Raw genomic sequence first — 21,664 nt, 5'->3', positions numbered from 1 at the left:
GAGAGAGAGAGAGAGAGAGAAAAATCTCTTTGGTGGAGCTGCTGACAATTAATGTCCACACTAAAGTTTTGTCCCACAAGTAGACCTAGCTTCATTTTAATGGGTCAAAAGAGAAACAATGTTTGGAACCACTGCTACAACAAATGTACATTAAATTACCGTAGTTTCACTTAATACCAGGCACCAAGTCTAGTAACACCTCATTATTAGACCACGCAAGTGGGCTTCAGGCCGTGTAGCAGATAATAACACTGAATGCTCAAAAAAATACTTTTTTAAAAGGAATTTCCCAATATCCTCTTAAATAAATGTGAAATGATGTAGCACCTTAATTCCTGTTGTAGTTTTAATGTGGTGTACTATATCACTGGTGCTGCTCGATCAGACAAGTCGTACAATAGGCGGGATAAAAGCCACCAGAAAGATATGTCATTGGTTAATATTAATTAGTAGGCCCGACCATGCCTCTTTCTGCAAATCACCGTTCAGGAGGGCAGGGGCGGGGTCAGGGGCGGGGTCAGGGGCAGGGACCGGGCGCCGAGCTCAGCAGCTCATGACGTCAGCAGCAATCAGCGGTCACTGGGCAGTAACGCTAGTGTCGAGAGGAACAAGCTACCATGGTCGTCATCAAAGAGTAGTAAGTCCGATTTTCCTGTCCAAACCGTTTTTTATTGACCTTTTTGAAACCGTTGCATCCTTTATTAACGGGTTCGGTTTGCCAGGGCAGTTGCTTGGCTGGTTGGACACTAATGAAAACTTTTCATCTTGTCTCAGTTGCCTGAGTGAGACACGCGAGGGAAGGGTGGGATTGCTCAAGAGTAGTTCTGGCCTACCGGCTTTGACAGCGGTACGGCGCTGTGTGTGACAGCTGATGTTATCCTACACTTTCTCATATGTTCACGTTAAGTAGTTAGCTTTTAAACACGTTATGCGTTTAAAAGATAAGCGTCGCGGAATCTAAAGTTAACTTGCGCTACGAACTAGCTCACGATTTGCTAATGCTAGCTAACCCTGACGATATAACATGAATGGGAAATCACCTAGCGCTGCTAATGTTATCTTTGCTACATTGACAGTTAAACTCGTGGCAACGCCATCTAATCTTACCCAAGATAAGAGACTTTGATTAACAGGCGAATAGCTGGTTGCTCTCTTGTGTCAAACACAGCTACTTCAGTAAACTAGCTTGCTAGCGGTAACTTAGTGTTTCGGTTAACTTTATGCTAGCTAGCTGTTAGCTACCTGTGGTATGAAGATGACATGTTGACATTAAAGCTGTCATCTGAATGTGTAAGTAATAGATGCCAGCCACGGCAGTAAGTTATCTATTAACGTAGATATATCGGGAGTGTAAGGATGCTAGTTTTGGACTTGGGCTTCATTAGTAAATTAATGTGCGCCTTTCTGTCAAGGAAGGACGTCTATTTGAAGTGACTCTTCCCATCTTATCATAGCCACCATCATAATCTTATTGGTGTTTTCATCGCGAGTAGGTGCTGGACCCATCATTTCCATTTACTGTGTCTTTGACCAACACGCTGTCTTTTAATGTGAGATTTAAATTTCTGTTCATTTTCTCCAGATCAAATGAAATTATCTAATTTAAAACCATAATCTTAAATATTGTAGCATAGGAGCATGCCATCAGTCTAACAAATCAGATTAGAAGTTAGTGTAATACAAAGAGTTTAAGCAAAGCCTGAACTCAAAAATGTAATATAGACAAATACCAGCAAACTTTATTAAGCAGATCAATAAAGTTTTAAAAGAAGTTCCAGGTTTGATTTTTGCCTTTAATTGTATTTCATACAGATTAGAGTTATGTAAAACGATGTTACCATAGTGTCTTATTCCATGCATTTTACACAGCATTACATTTAAGGCACTGCATGTTAGGAAAGGGCATACAATAAAATTCAGTGTTACAGATACTTTTTGTTACAATTTTAACTATACCAATACAGATCATTGGTAATTTTTTAGAAGAAAAAAAAAGATCATCACACTTAAAAATCAATCTAATGACACATAATGACCCTTTATAACAAATGTATTACAAAGGAAATACAAGTACAATTAAATGAGAACATAAATAATTATAAAAATAGATATTATTAATAATAAAGCATAAGAATAAAAAAATTTAAAATATCAACAACATAAAACATGTTCACATTTTCACTTTCTTAAACATTTCTCAATCTTTCTTAAAGTAGCACCACACTTTTCTTTTTTACCATTCTCTGACATGTTTGACGCAGAAGACTGTGAGTAGCTTTTGAGTAGTGATCCCGCTGTATTGATCCACCAGTCCCAACTGCATGTCCTTAAAGGCGGGGTAAACAATTCTAATCCAATAAACATCTTTTTGTCAAATTCAGTGAATATCTCCTCCTGATTAGCTAGCTGCCTCTTTTGTGTGTGCAGTGCACTGAAGAAAATCAGGTGTTTGTACACAGAATATGTACATGTTGGGGAAAAAACAAGTGGGGTGTGGGCCACTAGTGTTTTTTCAACATTTACATCCAAACAACACTATTCCAGCGGTTCCAGCCATGATTTGTGTGACAAGTAACATTCAGTTACTTGCCCACAAAGCTTTTGTGCTTGCTCTGGAACCATCTAATCCTCTCTACATATTAGCTTCGCAGCAGCAACTGTAGCCACAGTTTGCTAACCCACGACTTAACTAATGTTAATTACATTACTGGCTGTGTCGTTAGGGTTAACTCTTTATCATGGTGTTTTCCATGTTGTTGGCTTTCAGAAATTAGCACAGCCTGCACTAATACAAGGGATCACTCACCATCTGTACATGGTGAAGTCAGATTATGTCTACATCCATGTACTGGTCTTCTGAAGGGCTGTAGTAAATGCCATGCATCCTTTAAAATACAAACAATACTCCTCACTTACTCACTGTGCTCCGGTCCAGTTCATTTTTCAAAGTTGCCATAATGAAAACCATCATGATGTGCCTAGTGCCCATGACTGTTGAAAATCAACATCACTCATCAAAAAGCCTTGCTTTGGCCTTGTGATAGCAGCCTGGAGAAGATAAAGTATACTCCGTCACTGGGTGAAGATTAACACAAGTTAATAGAGTAGCTTTGATTCTGGAAAGCTCATCATCAACATCCAAGAGCATATGGGTAGAAAAAAGTGCAGTCAGAAAAAATAAAACAAAAAATGATGCACCAAGTGCTTATATTCAGCGTAGAATACAGCCTTGCTTTAGATTTATGCTTTGAGAGAATTTCCTCTGCCCACTTTTTTCTTTTGCACTGTGTGGTTAGTGGTCATTGACTGAAACCTCATGATCGTCAGGGGTAAATTATGCAATTGCTTTGGCCACAGCATGCCACGCCCTGAAGTGGAAGTCTGTTGAGGTATGGAGAAAAAAGTAGCAGTATGCTTTAACCATGCAAAAAGTAAATACTGTTAACGTTTTCATATCTTAAGATTCAATTATTCTTTCTTTTTCAAACAGCTGTATCTTATATCACAGATCTGTGCTGCACATTTGATGTCTTTAAAAGTTTTTGGTCCAAAATGGGTCACCGCTGACATTTTGCATTGCTCCTTTCCTCTCTCACCCCATTTTAATTGGAGTTTTCCTCATCTCTTGACCATATCCAATCTCAGCTTTGCGCTGCTCTAAATATTCCACTTTGGTCCATTAGTGGTTCCTCATCTTGCTAAAGTCCGCAACGTGTCGAACTGTGCAGAAATAGTTTTCACCTCCAGGAAGAGTGACCACAACTGACTTCCTCTTCTTCAGCAGTGAGAAGGCCTCTGTGCATGGTGGAGGTTATTTGTAATGCTATAATATAATAGCGTGACATGACATTATTACTGCTTCTTCTGCAGTGGTTCACTTTGGTACATATGTGTGGAGATTTGATAAATTTTTAATAAATCTGAATGTGTTATACATTTTGGACCATGGTCCAAAGTAAGCACATTTAATAGAATTGTGTGTTTTTATCACTTTAATTTAGCATAGTTTAACCTACTTAAGCTCGTTGTTCACTTTAAATTAAAATTGTAGTTGCAGAATGGTTATTGAACAGTGTCTTTAAGAAACAAGTTTTGTGTGAATGTTACCACACTTCTCTCTCTTTTTGCAGTCGTGTGGTTTTACCCTGTAGTGTTGAGGAGGTGAGTAATCAGTTTCAGTCTCCCTTATTACTATATTGACAATATGAATAGCTTATTTGTTTTTTATTATATTTATTACCTAATCTTGTGTACTTTTCAGCTACGTCTTTTCTCATTATAAATGACCGAAAACTAAGCTCAAGGGTAGTGACAGAAGTCATATAAGCCAGTAAGTGCAGAGGATGTGAAATACTGGCCTTTTTCTCCTCACCGGCATTTCTATTGTAGCCTTAAAACTGATCTGCAGTCTCTTTTAAAGAAAGAAATATATTTAAATGTGTTTGTTCAATCATTATTTCATGTGTTTCTGTTCCACATTAGTATTGACCGACCTTTTACTCTTGCAGCCCAATTAATTTTTTTCTATTAGTCTCACATGCAGTAGGACCTAAATCCCTTATTTGGGCTTAAACTGTGTCACAGAGTGGTGGTTTATAGGAATTACAACAAGTCTCTGTAATGCTTAAAAATAATTGCCTTATCCTCACAAAGAGTAGAGGCAGTGAAAAATTAATGCACTGCTATCTTTCAACATTTCCAGTGTTCAGCTTCTGCTCGCAAGTTAAGGCAACATAGTCTGATCCAAAAAAGCATAATTTGTAATTCTTGTGATTGTTTTACAAGAGCAGGATTTGTTTCTTGTGTTTATAAAGGTTTATGTCATGAATCCCAGACTCTCACCCCGCTGCCTTATATGGTGATACAATCTCTTGGCAATTAGTGCCACATTTCAAAGCTCTTTCCAAATAATGGAAAAATAACTGTTCTCACAAAGGGAGAAACACTAATAAGAGCTCTGGTAGGTGAACTATTTGCAAACATCCACCTCTCTGTTGTTCAAATTCATAACATGAGATTAAACTGGTTAATTTCGCCTGCAGCGTTTGGGACAGCTTTAAAGTTGAAAATACAAGTAGATTGTCCAGATTAGGGCTGCTCTTCATTGTATTTTGATTGGAAAGACCCTTGTTCCCACTCCACAGCTTTGACACAAGCTTATTTTCCTCTGACTTTTCTATAATTTTTGCTTTTTCTTGTACAACACTGCATACTTTGACCTCCTCAGGCCTCTAAAAAAATCCTTGAAATGAAACCTTATGAAAAGGAAACGTAACTGAAGACTATAGGCTGTGATGAGGTAGTCGTTTTAAAAACACAACACTAGCCAATTGACATAATTAACATGGATAGTAATTCTGGTTTACGATACACACGTACCTATAATACTTGCATTTTCAAGTATTTGAAATACAAATGCCATTTATAGCTGTTTTTTATTTGGCCCATATTTAAAAAAAATCAGGACACATGCCCATATGTATACCTCATTGAATCTTGAGCATCAGCAAGTTAGTTTAGACCAGCTTAGTTTAATTTCTGGGTGTAAGTGATTGATGTGCTTTTGTATTACAGTACCAAGTGGGGCAGCTCTTCTCAGTAGCTGAAGCAAGTAAAAATGAGACAGGTGGTGGTGAAGGCATTGAGGTACTCAAGAATGAGCCCTATGAAAAAGACGGCGAGAAGGGACAGTATACACACAAAATCTACCACCTGAAGAGGTATGTATTTTTGTTTTTGTTTTTTAACCTTTTTTAATCAGACTATTTGATTGCCTTCTTACATTGTAATAGCACCATGCTGCCAGGCAGTGGCAGCGTTGTCTTATCTTTGTTGTAAGGCCCTTCAAGTTGTTAATTTTCCACCTGCACAATCATACCTCTAGAACCTGGTATGTCCTCCTTTTTTCTTTCTCCACTCTACCTATCCCCACCCTCTTTTCCCACCCTACAGTAAAGTCCCAGGGTTTGTGAAGCTGTTGGCCCCTGAAGGCGCCCTGGTATTCCATGAAAAGGCCTGGAATGCCTACCCTTACTGCAGAACCAGTGAGTCCCCATATCACCATATCACTTTTTCTTTGCTTTACCCTGAAACTCATAGTCATGGTTAAATACACTTGTGCTACTTGCATCATGTTTTTATTATATATGTACATGTAATGATGTTTCTCTCCCCCCTTTTTTCCTCATTGCTAACCTTGATCCAGTTGTGACGGTAGGTAGCCTTAAATGGCTTTTGTCTTGTTGTATTTCTTAAATTGGCTAAATATATTTCTTTTAACTAAGTTTAAGGTGTGTGTGTGTGTATGTATGTATGTATATATATATATATATATATATATATATATATATATATCAGTATACTCAAATGATATTCTATACTTTTAATTCTGAAATATGCAACCCTAACCTGATTCCTCCTTCTAGAACGAGTATATGAAAGACAGTTTCTTCATTAAGATTGAGACATGGCACAAACCAGACCTTGGAACACAAGAAAATGTGAGCGCTTCTGCATCTTATCGAGCAAATACCCAGTTTGAACATCAGATTTTAGTGTATATGCTCTGCCAACACATTTGTTTTGTTTGGTTGTTCAGGTGCACAAACTAGACAGTTCCACATGGCAGGATGTAACTGTTGTGCCCATTGACATTGCAGACAGAAGTCAAGTGTCCGCTACTGTAAGTAGAAACTCTTCTGGCACATTTCCAGTGCAAGATTAAAAACACAGTTTGGCGCCTTCATGAGGACAAGCCTGATCACTACCAAGCTATTTGCCAAACCCAATCTCCTTTACATGAGAAATGTTCAAATGAGAGTTACTCATTTATTTTTGATGAGCAGTAATCTTGTTTCATTTACTTTTGAGCATATTTGGAAAAGGTAATTTTCGTTACAGACACAGGAACCTTCATTTCAGTGTTATATAAATATTGTCACATGTGAAATTGTGTGTATTGTACAGATCAGCATTCAATTATGGCTGTGTTGATCAGTTGTTTTTGTTGGAATGTAGCAAGTTTGTTGTAGTAGTAATTTGTAGTAGTAGTTTTCTGTATGTAAGATTTTATTTATGATTTGAAATGGACAAATCTGCAAATCATCAATTTGGAAAGCTACCGTTGTTTGTCATTTTTATTTGACACATTGGCATTATTTTAAATTGTTGTTGATTAATACACTGTTGATTTATTGATTAATTGTTCCAGCCCTACTTTCCACCTTTTGCTGCACTAGAACAAAAAAGAAGTAAGCAAAACAAACTTGCTAAGCAATGTGGAATAATGTTTATCTCGCCGTTAAACCCACTCATTGAACAATGCTGGAACTTTTAGGTACTTCTTGTATCTAGTGGAAACGTTGTAGTGGAATGAAGGCTGGAAATATATTTTAGTAAACTGTATTACCAGTAGATGAAATACTATGAAACACACACACACCTTTCTGCCTGAGTGGATGGCAAGAACTGTCTCACAGAAAATCCCATGAGATGATTTGATTTAATCATTTAGACATTATGTTTTGATTAAATGAGAATTAACTGACATTTGGCCTCCATTTGACACGAGCCTCGCCAACTTCAAATCTTTACAAACTACACACACATCCTAAGCATATTGAAGCATCCCAAGATTGCTTCAATATTATTTCAAAGAGTTTTTAATACTCCGCTTGGAATCTCGGAAATCTTATTTGAAAATGTTACCCATCATTGCTGTTGTATGACATCACATTGCCTCATTTCACTCTGGCTCTGCGTGCATATGTGTGGCTATTTGGTTGAGAAGCATTGGTTTCTGTGTGTGTGTACGTGTTTGTTTGCGGTGGGTAGTTAACGAGGCGGAGGTGTTTGCCTTGCTAGAGGAGTGTGTTGTGTCTGAGGACCCTATCAGCCCTCAGCCTCAGGCATGGCTGCAGGGCCTGGGGCGTACCGCCAGCACAGATGAGTTTGTTAGTGTAATTAAGGCTCACAGTGCTTCCTATGCAGGAATACACACACCACGCAAACACACTCGCACTAGAACACATACTCTTTTACTAGAGGAGTAGCTCCTTTTCGTCTACCACGGCATATCGATTCACAGACCTCATTAGTGCAGCAGAGTGTATTGTTAAAGTGACGGAGCTCTCAGCATTAAAACAGCCAAATTATTGTGTGTGTGAGTGTGTAAGGGTGGGTTTATCTCTTTCCACACATTTGGCACCCTCCTGTTGGCCAATAGCCCTGAAAAGTAGTTTTTAGCTGCAGGCGCATCATGATTTATTTAAAATTGCTGGGCCCTTGAGCTGTTGATCATTTGAAAGCCATTTCATTTATTTGTATTACTATTTCTCTTGCTTGTTTTATGAAGTCAACTTTGTTATGTTTGTCATGTGCTTGGCTAATGTGCCCACTGTCGCTCAGTACTTTACTGTATGCTTTAAAAACCTTTTTGCCATGGGACCAAGATCTGATAAATAGATAGATAGATAGATATTATATAGTAGGGAGTGCTGTCGCAGTTAGAGCAACTATACTTAGGTGCGCACACACACACACACATTGTGTAACACTGAAGAGCACATTTACTCATATGAACTGGCACCAATATCACCCTAATTAAACAGATGTTGCTAGTGGCTTCAACGCCCCATAGACAGTCTTTTATCTCTGAGCCACTTAAGGCTGAGTTGTGCCCTGGTCTTGCTGCATGACCTTATCTCCGGGGGGGGTGGCGGGTTTTGGAGAATGAGTGCGGTACTCTTTGGCCTTTCAGTGGCAGAGACTGCTGTGCCGCTTAGTTTAGAGCACAGTTGGCGAACAGTAGTGTAGGGCAAGCACACCACCGATTCTGTAACCTGCTGAATGAAATGAAACTTTCGTTTTTTGGGCTTCGGTTTTATGAAAGTATCATTGAAAATGATATCTTAACATATGTGAACATGCTTTCTTTTTGGGAAAATAAAATCAACAAAACTTGCAGATTTATAAAACCTTTGTTGCCAAATAAAACAAAGCACGTATTTACTGCTCAGTTCAGCTCAGTGTTCCAGTAATCATGGATAAATATTTGAGCTCAGCTTGTTTAACAGCTTGTGTCAACCAAATAAATTGTGCTATGTATTGTATTAATTGCAAAACTTTCTCACTGTAGGACTACAAGCCAGATGAGGACCCTGCCAAGTTCACGTCAGTTAAGACTGGCAGAGGACCCCTTGGACCCACCTGGAAGGTAATTCTGTTGTGGACCATGAAAATGAGATATATCAAATTCACACACAAATAGTAATTAACGTCACAGGAGACTGAACAAAGATTCAACCCATATTTGACTCTGTATACCAACAGACCGTTTCACATATATCCCCCCCTGTAGTTGCGCAAGACCTTACATAATTCTGCACAGAACATTTCCAATTCACTAACAAAAGTAAGGTCGGTCATAGTAAAATAGAAAGAACATGGAACATCTTTAAATCTGTCTAAAGCAGAATGTGCTCCCCACAGACTGCTTGTCAACTGAATAAGCTACAGGGTTCTGTTGCTGGGATGGTTGACACTATACATACAACAATTGTTGGAGAAACCCACAACAAACAAAAAGCCACTATTGAAAACAAAACGCATGACATTCTGTTCAGTGTTGCTAGAAAGTATGTGGGAGACTCTCAAACATAGTGGAAGAAAGTTCAGTGGTCTGAGGCCAAAGATTGAGCTTTTTGTGTGGTGGCAGCATCATGCTGTTAAGATGTTCCTCTGCATCAGGTCTTGGAAGACTTGTGAAGATAAGAGTGTAAAAGGAATGCAGTAAAAGAATGTAAATCCTTGAGGAAAACCTGCTGCAGAAGATTTATTTTCCAGCAAGACAACAAAAATAAAGCCAACACAACTCGGGAAATGCCTAAAAACAACAATGTTCAGAGTCCAGACCTCAATCCAGTCAAGAATTTGTGGCTGGAAACTTGCTTTCCTCTCTTGGTCCCTTTCCAAATTGACAGTGTGAGCAGAAGAATGGAGAGAAATTGTAGTATCCAGATATGCAAAGCAGATATGTTCACATAGGCCCCATCCACACTACTGCGTTTTTGTTTTAAAACGGAGGCCTTTTGCTATGTTTGCACCTCCCTTCTAGACTACAACGGTGAAAACCAAGACCTAAAACAGAGAACTTTGAAAACGCTGCCGACCCCGTTTTTCTTCTTGAAACTCCGGAGGGCGATTTAGTGGGGACGGTCAAAAACGGAGGACTTCAGAAACGATGACACTCACGCTAGGCTCTCTGATTGGGTCTTATAAGTCATGCAAAGCAGAAATACGATGCTACTGACAGAGTTTTTGACATGGTATTTTTATTAAAATATTCTGTACCATGCAAATAACACTTATCTGCCTACACTTGTACTGTACATGTCGCTTTACTTTGCGACGACTCGCAGTCTGTTTTCTGCTGCCACACTCCCATGTTACATTCAGTACCAGTCCAAGCTCGTTATTGGTCCACCAAAAAATCTGGTCTGATTCTTCGTCTGCATTACTTTATTCTTTCACCAAATCTTCTGTAACTACGGAAGAGACCATCTGCTTCATGTTTCACCAGCACGCGCATGCCCAGTGTAAGTGAATGGCCACCAGATGTGTGTTTTCAGTCGTTTTAATGTAGACTGAGATCAACTCTAAAACGCTGGTGTGGACAGAGATCGTATTTGGTTCGTTCGTTTTTAAACTAAAACAAAATATTGTAGATGGCGCCATAGACCCATGGCTGTAGACTCGAAACAAAGATATCAATACTAATTTTGACAGGAAGAGGGTGAATATGTTGATGATCAGATGGTAGTTTTTATTTAATTTAGAAGAATTTGTAACGTTTTCTTTTCATACAGACTTTAAAGAGTTTTGGTCCACACAAGCACCATTGCCTGTAATAATCAGAATAGCTTTGTGTACAGGAGAGCACAGAGCTGTAGGAAGGCTAGAGTGGGGTTGGCAGAAGAGTAAGGCTGCAAATTGATGAAGACAAATCTCCTCTTTCTGTGCTCTAATTGGATGTAATAGAAATTTCTAGTCACCAGGTCAGATAACAGTTCTACTCTGAGCCCCTCCTGCCATGCTTTGTGTGTGACGGAAGACGAAGACAGATACGGGAAAGAGACTGAATGGACACTGATTCTAAATTTGACAAGCAGCAATTCTGTACGTACTGATGTACGTTTGATAGAAAGTAATAAGGCCATAAGATGTAGCTGATCTACACAGAGAAAGTTTGTCAGGAGTTTTGTTGCTTTCCCCTCTAAACCCCGCTGTACCCCGCAGCCTCACAAACGGGTCCTGCTCAGTGTTAGAGCACTAAGAATTTCTATTCTGCAGTGGAGCCCTCAAAGTTCACCATGGGAAACTCTGCTTCAAGAATTTTCACAGAACAAAGGCAGCCAAACAGCTTTAAAAAGTATGAATAAAGACGCACAACTTTTTATTTTGTGTTTTTAATTAGATCACTTTCCCGTCCGCTGTGGACATGGAAAAAGACTGTTTTTGAAAAGGTGAAAAAAGGGAGTTATGTGACAACAGAGGCACAATTTCTGCCAGCTTCTCAGAGCAATAAAACTCTTGTCTATCTCTGCATGCACACATGCTTGCATATCGGTACCCTTTGTATTTCTGAAAACTTCTGCTCCTTTGAATGGGGCACAGAGAGGGAGAGAAGAAATGTCACCGTAAGTGTTTTGATGTAGAATCCGTTTCATGTGAAGTTCTCCTTTAGCGATGACAACTTTTCTAAACCCACTGCAAATTTAGAAATGTTTCTCATTTCCCCTCCCTCGCTCTCCTCCATGATCGTAGCATCAAACGGCAGTGGGATGAGGGTGATTGAGGCGGGTCTGTGGCATTTTCTCTTGGAATGCCGAGCCAGAATGAAGTGATTAATTAAACAGGTGTTCTCGGAGGGGAGAGTATGTGTGTTCTGGGGGCGAGCAGGTCCTAGGTGTTAATAATGTAACCAGCTTTGCACCGCAACACCCTTATCGCTTCACGAGCACCGTTTTATCTGCCTTCCGTGGCCACAAAGGCATGCCTGTCGGGAACGGTGTCGCTGTCAGGGCGGAGGCAGAGAAATGGTCCCTTCATCTGGAGTTTATCCACTTTGCTCTGCCCCAACCCCCTCCTCCTTTTCTTCTTTTCTTCAGAGGGAGGCAGAGTGCAAGCAGCGGATGGATTTAGAAAGTGTGTTGTAGATTAGGGCACTTTTATCTGTGCACAGCACATCTTCATATTGATAATTATTTCAGCAAGCTCCATACCCAAAGCATTATGTATTAATGATTTTTAGCTTTGAATGCAGCCAAGATTAGTCTAAAATTATATTCTTTCAGCCTTCTGCTGTTTTTACGAGGATTCTTTCATTGGAAAGTTTCTGTTAAGTTTTTCCTTTATTATTCTGATACACATCACTTTTTAAAGCTCTATAAGTGTTAAAAAGTGTTGTCATTCTTTTGCTGTTCTTCTCCTAACAGAAAGAGCTGGTTAGTAAGACGGACTGCCCAAGGATGTGTGCCTACAAACTGGTCACAGTCAAGTTCAAGTGGTGGGGCCTGCAGAACAAAGTGGAGAACTTCATCCATGAGGTTAGAGTGGTTTAACATCACACAGTGTGTTATCTTGGCTCAAAAGTTGTATTCAGGCTCTGAGAGTTCCAGTTTGCAGAAGCCTTTTGCTGTGTGGTAATTCAGTACTGTTGTTTTTTGGCGTCTAGTGCAAATGTATCATGATATTGCGGTTTTGTAAATATTTAGTGATTACAAGCCAATTTTCAAATGAGTTATTTAATTTTGGGGGTGAAGAGTTTTTTGTCACAGTTCAGTGCATTAAACATGTGTTTACTGTAATGTAATGTTCCATACATTTTCCATATTGTGAATCAGGGTTTCTGTGGTGTCTTAAATTCTCTGAAGTTGGTGTTCTAGGTCTTAAATAATTTTAAAGAGGTCTTAATTTTCCAACGTCCATGTAACGTTACCTCTGATGTTCATTGAATTGCTCTCGCAGCGCTTTAGAATGTGTTCTTCTGTCGTTAGTCCAAATATAATTTGAAGACCAACGTGTAGCTTTAGTTTTATTGCAGCAAGTGTCTTTCAGATTGTAACGGATTTATTCTTCAGCTGTGCGGAAGTACAACCTAAGCAACTGTTACCTGAAAGAAACAGAGCTTAGGGCTTGGTTAAAACCAGTTGTAAGCAACGTATTTGAAGCCTACTGTCACTACGTAATGAATGAGCGCTGCTACTAAAATTTCACACGATCATTAATAAATTTCGGAATCACTCAACGAATGGCTGTCTCCCTCTCCTCATTCTTCAAAGGTTGAGCGAATGTGAGAGGGAGAGAGCGGCAGAAAGTGACAATGAAAGTTAGCGGAATATAAGATCAGCATGAAGTTGTCGGGTTACAGCTCTGTCCTCTACCGTACATCTTGATAGTGAAATTAAAAAGAAAGGACAGTGTTGACCATGGAGGAGCTGAGGTTAGTAATGTTAAAGCAAATTAGGGATGCAAGCTAGTCCTTTCAAGAAAATGAGGAGATTATTCTTTTTGATTTTAATGTACAAATGAAATGCTTGTAATAAGACAGAAGGGAGGTGGTTCTCGGGTTGCCTATTTTTTAATTTCTACAAATGTATAAAGCAGTAAATTAAGACACAAAAGACAAACATGAATAATCCTATCTGTAATGATTCTGAGGTCGTTTTAAGGTGTTGAGGCTCAAAACAGCTTGATGCTGTGCCTTGAATGTAAAATCATTGTGGAGAGCATCAAAACTTTTTCCCAGATCTAATGGTCATAATTCAAACCCTGTAGACTTATTTAGCAAGTTTAGCTTTTGGGTGTAGTTTATTTAAAATCTGCTCTAGATTTTCCTACTTATTATTCACAGATATGGCAATAACACTGTTCTAAAATTATCTGAAATTTCCTTTTTGGAAAACAAAAAAAGTTTTCTTGGGGGATGACCACCAAACCACACAAAACACAAAAATACCACCTTCATTTTTTGCATTATACCGCCCTGTGAAAGCATGTTTTAATCCCCATGGACATTATTTTTATTATTTATAAATGTACCTACTGTGCACCTGCCTTGGCTTCTCTTCTCCCTGCACTCACTCACACACACACCAACTTTCCCCGCCTTTCTGTCTTCCTCTCCCTGTCTGCTCCCCTGAGTTTCTCCATTAGCAGTAGGTTATGTTTTATAAAGTCGCTGAAAAGACACAGAACTCGTCTTTTTTTCTGGATATTTCCACCCGTGATCCTTTTTCAGTAGGTGCACCGCATGCCAGCTTGTTAATTACGTAGCTTATCAGTGTCATCGTCCATCCCGGTGTTACGTTGTAGACATCATCCAACCCTTGAATACATTTATTTACTCTGCAAGTAATTTTGTGACTGCATTTCCTTTTGTACGTTTCTTTTTTTGATGTGGTGATGTCAGTCTTAAATTTGACTAGGTGAAACCTGTGGAAACCCTGTGAATATACATATTTTAATACTAAAATACTTCTCTTAATATTGTGATGTTGATTTCAACCATATCACCCAGCCATAACCAACACTACCTCTGTCTCCTTCAGCAAGAGAAGAGGATCTTCACTAACTTCCATCGCCAGCTCTTCTGTTGGATTGATAAGTGGGTGGAGCTGACTATGGATGATATCCGGCGGATGGAGGCAGAGACACAGAGGGAGCTGGATGAGGTAGGTGCAGAACTAAAAATGACCCATAATTAAAAGTAGACCTCGTGCATTCACTGGATCCAGTCACTAGACATTAGATAAGTTGAATAGACTTGTGTGCTAGTGTGATAACAGGAAGCCAGGAGGAAGAATTTTTGGGTCTTAATCCTGTTTTTAAGTCAATTAAGACACTTTCTTTCAACCATTTAATTTCTGAGCTTCATGCTTGAGTTTGCCATTTTATGGTGATCATATTAATTTTGCCATTTTCCCCACTGCATTTGTTCCCACAGATGTGTTGCCCATTGAAATTGTACCTTCTAATTTTTTTATAAATGTTTGGAGTTTGTTTTAAACCGTAACTTTTTATGTAATATTTTATCATTTCTTCTTAATTTATTTATTTTTTTCATACTTTGTATGTAAGTGAGTTGTTCTAAAACATCTATCATGTGCTTTTGTGTGCTTTCTTATATCCTGATCACAATAACTACTGCCCTGATGAAATATGGAGTATTCAGAATATTAAAACGGAAGAGAAGGATATTGACATCGACATCGGCCGATTTCCTGATTAACACCACTGTATCACTGGCATCCCAAAGAGTAACATAACAATTTAGCATGTTTTTTCTCTTGACATTTAACAGTGCAACACAATTTTGGGATGCATAATTGACTGAAAGAAACAAACTTTTTATAAAAAAATGTCACTGGTCTCCTAGTGCTAGCTGCCCGCACAGGCTTCCTAATCCCTTTCTGTCTTTTCTGTGATTTACTGTATTTTCATTTTTGTCCAGATGCGTAAGCAGGGGTCTGTGCGAGGTACAAAGGCTGCAGACGAGTAGCCAGGCCAGGTGTAGGTCTGAGTTTTGCTGTGTAAGTTCTCACTAGTAGAGGTCAGTCTGTAAGATGCTTTCTCTGCTCCCTGTGGGGTTTCTGTGATGCTGCACGCCTCTGTTGCTTTCACTCTATACTCTTTGGTGTTGTAAAAGGGCTTTTAGTCCACTGTGTTTAATTGTGCGTGTGTGTGTGTGTGTGTGTGTGTGCGCTTTCACGTGCAACTGCATAACACTCTGAATTAGTTAATCAATAGCACCAGATTTCAGAAAAATATGACATGTGCTAAATCGTTAGGTGTTTTGCTGACCCTGTGAAAATCTCATACCACGGTTTGCATGACCATGTATGCAAGTGCCTTGTCCTTTGGATATATCCAGACATCTGGGCAAACTTTTCTCAGAATCACACATGCTATTTTTTAAGAGGTGGCCAGCAGTTAAAAGCATACACAGAAGGCCTGCTCAAGGCTAGTACCTGCAAACTAGAGCCTAGAGGAATACAAGGCAGAGAAGAAAAACAGTTTTAAATCACAGTCTGTGAATCACATTTTCTGTAAAACCTTGCCTCTGGTTTGCTCTTGGAACTACTCTAAATATCAGTCTGGGAGCTTTGGCCGTACAAGGAGAAATAGGGAGGAATCCGGGCTGGACTGGCCAAAGTGGGCCAGACTCAAACATTCCTGGCTTACTACCAACATACAGCATTTTGTGCATAGCCCCCCTTCCGCACAAATCTCGCCCAATTCAGCATGTGTTTCCCATTTTCCCTTGGAGTAAGTAAACACGCGGGTGCCATCAAAGAGGGCTGTGGCGAGGAGCCCAACAAGGCCTGAACCTATAGGCTCAAGGGTTAGTAGGGTCACAGTTAGACTGTATGCACTGCAGGTGGGATGGTGGCAAAAACCTGTGTACAGACACTGCCATTCAGGTTCCTGGCAAGACTACACTGGTGTACTACATTGTTTCTGTGTACACTCGTCAGGTGCTGTTGGTTTAGAAGAGGGAGGCATGAGAGAAGCAAAGGGCAAGAAAGGGGAGGGGGGTTGGCTTCAAGATGGCTCCTTTTTCCTCATTAACATACAAATGGAATTCTGCAGTTGAGAAGAAGTCTGTGCTGTGATTGAGAAAAAAGGGAGGGAGGATGGGGAAAAGGATGGAGAAGTGGGAGGTTGAATCCTCATGCCTTTTCATCAGATCTGTCCATTCGTCTGTTTAGAGCCACTGTTGGTTTGAACTGTTCCATTAAGGTGTTCGGCTATCAGATTCTAACACTAATTGACTTTCCAAAGCCATCAGCCTCAGAGTGGAAGAATTTGAAAGTGATGCTCTTATCTACCTAGAAGACAAACAAGGGGCTTGATAGGGACTGTTGGAGCAGGTTTTTAAGCAAAGGCTAAAGATTTCAGTTTGCCAAACGACATTTATTGTATTTTTAATGGTTTCTAGTGCAGGTAAAACCCAAAGTCATACATAATGGATAAAATGAGTCTAAACCTGTGTGCAGTAACCAGCAACCATTTATGAAGGGTTCCGCTGAATTCAACTTGCTCCCACCTGTTTAGCTTACATAGATCTAACGTGGTGTTTATTTTCCTCTGTTTCCCCACAGCTTCGCAAACAGGGTGAAATACGAGGAACCAGTGCTGCAGACGAATGAAAAGGCAAAGGATTTAAAACACCCAGCAATGGAGACCGCTAAGAGGGCTCCTTTGGTGCCGCTTTTTTACCTGAACTGATTCAGGCTGTGGAGGTGGGGGGGGGGGACTCTGCTACCTGCAATCAATAGAGCGGATCCCTGACTTGCACCCAATCATAGACATTCTATACACTGAGGAATTGATTTCTAGAAACCAACACGATCCTAGCTGATAAGACTCTGGTTAACTTTGATCTCCTGGGCAGAGGAAGGCCAGCTATCAGCATCATGTTATTGACAAGACCTAGCCCCCTGGAGAGATATGAAGAGGAGCTGCTTGCAGTAGAGATGCATTTTTACAAAAGCAAATTCCTCGGCTTGATTCCACAGTGGCAGGTGTTGGACCAAATATGTCCCCTGTTTTATTTTGATTTTCCTTGTTTGTTAAAGTTGTCTCCAAAACATTCCTCTCAAGATGATGCCCCGTCTGACCTCTCTTTGTCTCCTCCTTGGTTTTAACTGTACACACTGGCTCAGTGGTTTGCATTCCCCAGCATGAGTCTGTCTGTTTGTCATACTCATGTTCCTTCCTGCCACAGCCTCCATTAAGAGATTACTAACACCCTTGGCGCCTTGGCCCATTGTAATCCCCACCTCACCCAAAGCACTGCATCTTATTAACACTGACAATCATGCCCGTACAGGTATTCTCTCACACACAGATTTAATAACCCCCCCCCCCTATACACACACACACACACACACACACACACACACACACACGCACACACACACTTAACACATATACATCGTGCACATGAAGATAAACATGTGAATTCATTGTCTCACACACACACACACACACACACACACACACAGGTGTGGATGCCTTTGCGGTGACTGATCTCTTTAAAAGCGCAAGTTGGGCAGATCCATGCAAGCTCGTTCAGCTAAAGGATGTTACTTTGGAAGTGTTTACAGCTCTCACTGATCGCCCCCCCCCCCCCCCTTTCTGTAGACATTCACACGTAACATTCAACACAGCATTCACCTTCCTAACAGATGTCCCCAGAGAAAAACTGCACTGAAAAACAGCCACAGATGGTGCTACACCCCTCCAGCCTCTGTCACAAGCCAAACTGCACCGTGCAACTCGCCGCACCTCACCCAGCCCACCCTTGAGGCCTGTCTCACTCTTGTGGTTATCCGAGGTACACCCTTTCTAAAAGGCCTCTTCTTCAGCTTCATTCTAGGTGTGTTTACAGCTCCATAGCAGCCTTACCAGTGCCCAGTGGACACCAGCACCACACACCATTTGCCTTAATCTCTCGACCGTTATACCTATTGTACCTCTGCTGCCAGCTATTGCTCTAGCTACCTCCTTTTGTTTCTGACTGGCAATGTTCCTAACACCTAGAGCTTAGCACCAGCTATTAGCTGCTACTTGTTAGGAGTAAATCATGGCACACAGAGCTTTATGAGCAAAGTTGTTTGTGATGACTCTTTATTTTCTTCAGGGAATTGTCTGTTATTCCCTTTTTATGTTTCCTGGTATGTGTTGCAGCACGTGAGCAAGTGCAATTCCTTCAGCAAGCAAAACAAATGTGTAAGTTGCAGCCAGACTGGCCTGTACACTATTGTTGCTGCAAACGGCTGCAGATTTACGTCTTTGCCTCAGATCAGCCGTTGGATGGATATGCCTCATTAATGACATTAGACTTTTCAGTTCCACGGTGCACTTTCTCCCACTTAGGTTTCAGAATCATGTGGCACTGGCCTGCAGTGTTGATCATCACTAGTGTTGCTTACAGTATATAGCACAAGTGGTTTCCTCATTTGATCTTTCTGTGGTGTGTCAAAGTCTATTTGTTTTTATAGATGTTTCCTTTCAACACATAAATGTAATGAAATACTCTGGGTTCAAAGATCCTAATGTTTTTATTTCCTGTAAACTGTATGAGGGGAATGTGATCACTTCCTCTGTAATGGGTTATTAGCTTGTCCAAAGAGTGTGCATGGATTTCTGATATGTTTACATTGATTCAGAAATGGTGATCTGGTGTAATAGGAAAATTAGGAAGCCATTATCTGAGGCATAATTTTTATTACAACAAAATCTTCTCAGGTGAACAGTTGGACACAAGGATATTTTTGATATTGTTGCTCATCAGTTGCCCTCTACAGTTGACTTCTTTTCATTATACCATATTCTTTTCTGTGGGACACGTGGTTGTAATATACGGTTGCCTTTTCCATTTATGGTAGTATATGAGACAGCCAGTTGCTTTTTGTTACTGTACTGGGATTGTATGCGTACGTCTCAAAGAGCGAAAACAATTGGTCTTCAGTGTAATCGATGTTTCCAAGTACATTTTGAATGATTCCTGCTGTCTGTTGAATAGAAAAGCCTGAGACTTAAATTGAACAACCTAAATCAATTGTTTACTAATTGTCAAGACAGTTATATGGGGGAGAGGAAGTATTCACAAAGCAACTGTACAGTCTAATCGTAATTTATTAAATCTACAACTCTTTCATTTCTAAACTGCGACTCGCTTTTAAATGTTTCTGATCAGCTTTTGAAATTCAGGGCTACATGGTAGTGAATGTATGACATTTTGTGCCTTTCTGTAGATCTTTTTGTTCATTAAGTCTACATCTTGTATCTAAATATCAAATAAATTTGTTTGGGAAATACATTGCAGATTTTGCTTCTGTTGTCTGATTTTATGCAGGTGGTTGTTGGAGGTTGTAGGCTAAACCTAAGGGGATGTGGTCAGACTCATTTCCTCTAGACCACTGGGCATGCTTATATACTACTATAGAGATCTGTTAGTCTGTATTCCCAGTGTAAAACTTTGAATCAGTTTATGGCAATAGCAAGCCCACAGATGTGCATATGAGTTTGAGATGCAGCCTTTACAACATTGACAGCTTTTAAACAATTGTCAACTAACTCAGTATGAATCACTGTCTTTTGAAAAATACACAATAACAGATTTTAATTCAACATGTTGGTAGAGCATGCTTAATTCATTTGGGGTAGCTTAGACGAGGGCTGATGCTTGACGTATTACTTCTCTATTCTAAAATTCACATCCGATAGGATAAACATCCCTTCAGAAAAGTTATTGGTGACTCCAGCATGGACTAGACTTTCAGTGACCTGCAGGTCAGAAGAGTCGCACAATAACAGCGGAATCCGTGCTCAAGAGCAGGAAGGGCCGCCAGTCTGCTGGCTGAGATATCCGCCTTTTTTATTGTTTGTGGAGGAATGGTCACATGTGCCTGCAAGGAAACCAGTCATATCTGCCCCAGAAGAAGCAAATAATACTGTTTCTAAAAGCGGAGATGGGCAGATTCGCCCACACACCTCCTGTTAGGTGGCAGCTCACAGTAGTCTAGGCATGTATCCATCCATCCATGTGTCTCCCTCCTAGAGAAGATGAAGGGACATGTCATGAGTGAGCCCCTGTCATTTAAATAGATGAGGCAACAGATGAAGAGAAGAAATGAATCTCAAAGGGAGGCTCAAGACTTGACACAGCAGGACATCCAGGCATGTTGCCGAAGAAAGACTCGATGTTCAGTGCTAAAAACAGTTTGTGAAAGCCAGAACAACCAGCTTGTTGCCTCAATACATAAGCAGAAGTAACAATATTCTTAAATGATTCAAAAACTAATTGTACAGGCCTCCAACACAGAAAAAAGATGTACCACTGTTTGTGGCATGGCTGCATTTGCTTCTACAAGATAACACACTGGTGTGAGAGCTTCTCTTTTTTTTGGAGGAAGTGGCACAGTGAAGATTTAGCTCCTATTCCGGTCCACCCCTGCCTTGTTTGTGTGCAAGACCTTCCCCAGGGGCCAGATTTGCTCAGGGGCTGCAGGTTTTCTTGGAGAGGAAAATTATTTTTGGCTTACACACTGTGTACGCAGTGATGTCAGGAGTGTTTCCTCATCCTCCGGGCATGGGTCAAGTTTAGCCGCAGAGATTCTCCTGAGTTTTCCTGTTGTTCCGAGGGAGGTGGAAGAGGTGTGGAGCCAGCCGACGAGGAGAGGACAGCTGGGGGGTGGGGGGTCGTCTCTGTTGCATCCCTCCCCCTAATACAATGGTGCTTCTCTGGATGACAGATGCTGCTTAACCCACCCTGACCCAGGGAGTTGTGATGGCTCAGCTGAGTGACAGGCCCATAGAGGACACACAGAGGCTCTGCACTGCTCGAACTGTGCAGGACGCTGCCCCCCCCCCAACAAGGGAAGGAACTGTCTTTTTCAGGCAACCCCCATGGTAATATATGTCTATATCAGGAAAACCTTAACACTATGACTTAAGGACAGAGAAGGGCACCCACTTCTGCTATCTTGTCCTATTGAGTAAAATATTGAGACAAATTGAGTACTAAATCACTACAGAGACGAGTGGTATTGTGACAGTGCTTGAAAGACTGTAGACTGTCCATTGTCATGAAGTC

General features: G+C 40.4%; 1 protein-coding gene across 3 annotated transcripts; it reads left to right on the top strand.

Moving 5' to 3' along the window:
• Nucleotides 1-530: 530 nt before the first annotated feature.
• Nucleotides 531-19,893, top strand: LOC119891468 (phosphatidylinositol transfer protein beta isoform-like). 3 transcript variants are annotated; one of them, XR_005442443.1, is made up of 12 exons: nt 531-637; nt 4,131-4,161; nt 5,575-5,720; nt 5,953-6,044; nt 6,206-6,213; nt 6,426-6,500; nt 6,599-6,682; nt 9,137-9,214; nt 12,495-12,605; nt 14,610-14,732; nt 15,512-15,610; nt 17,163-19,893. XR_005442443.1 is itself a non-coding variant. In XM_038703138.1 (12 exons), exons 1-11 carry the CDS (start codon nt 618-620, stop codon nt 15,557-15,559), a joined length of 816 nt encoding a protein of 271 aa, XP_038559066.1. In that variant the 5' UTR covers nt 531-617; the 3' UTR covers nt 15,560-15,590; nt 17,163-19,893. The 3 variants fall into 3 exon arrangements, 2 of the variants coding, with proteins under 2 accessions (XP_038559066.1, XP_038559065.1); XM_038703138.1 differs by having other exon boundaries at nt 15,512-15,590; XM_038703137.1 differs by lacking the exon at nt 15,512-15,610.
• Nucleotides 19,894-21,664: the final 1,771 nt, after the last annotated feature.

This window comes from Micropterus salmoides, unplaced genomic scaffold, assembly GCF_014851395.1.
Source record: "Micropterus salmoides isolate LMB-PRFRI ecotype aquatic unplaced genomic scaffold, ASM1485139v1 Ms_hic_scaffold_7, whole genome shotgun sequence".
NCBI classification, from domain to species: Eukaryota; Metazoa; Chordata; class Actinopteri; order Centrarchiformes; family Centrarchidae; genus Micropterus; species Micropterus salmoides.
The sequence above is the reverse complement of the archived record's forward strand: the minus strand, read 5'-3'. Positions and strand labels throughout refer to the sequence as shown.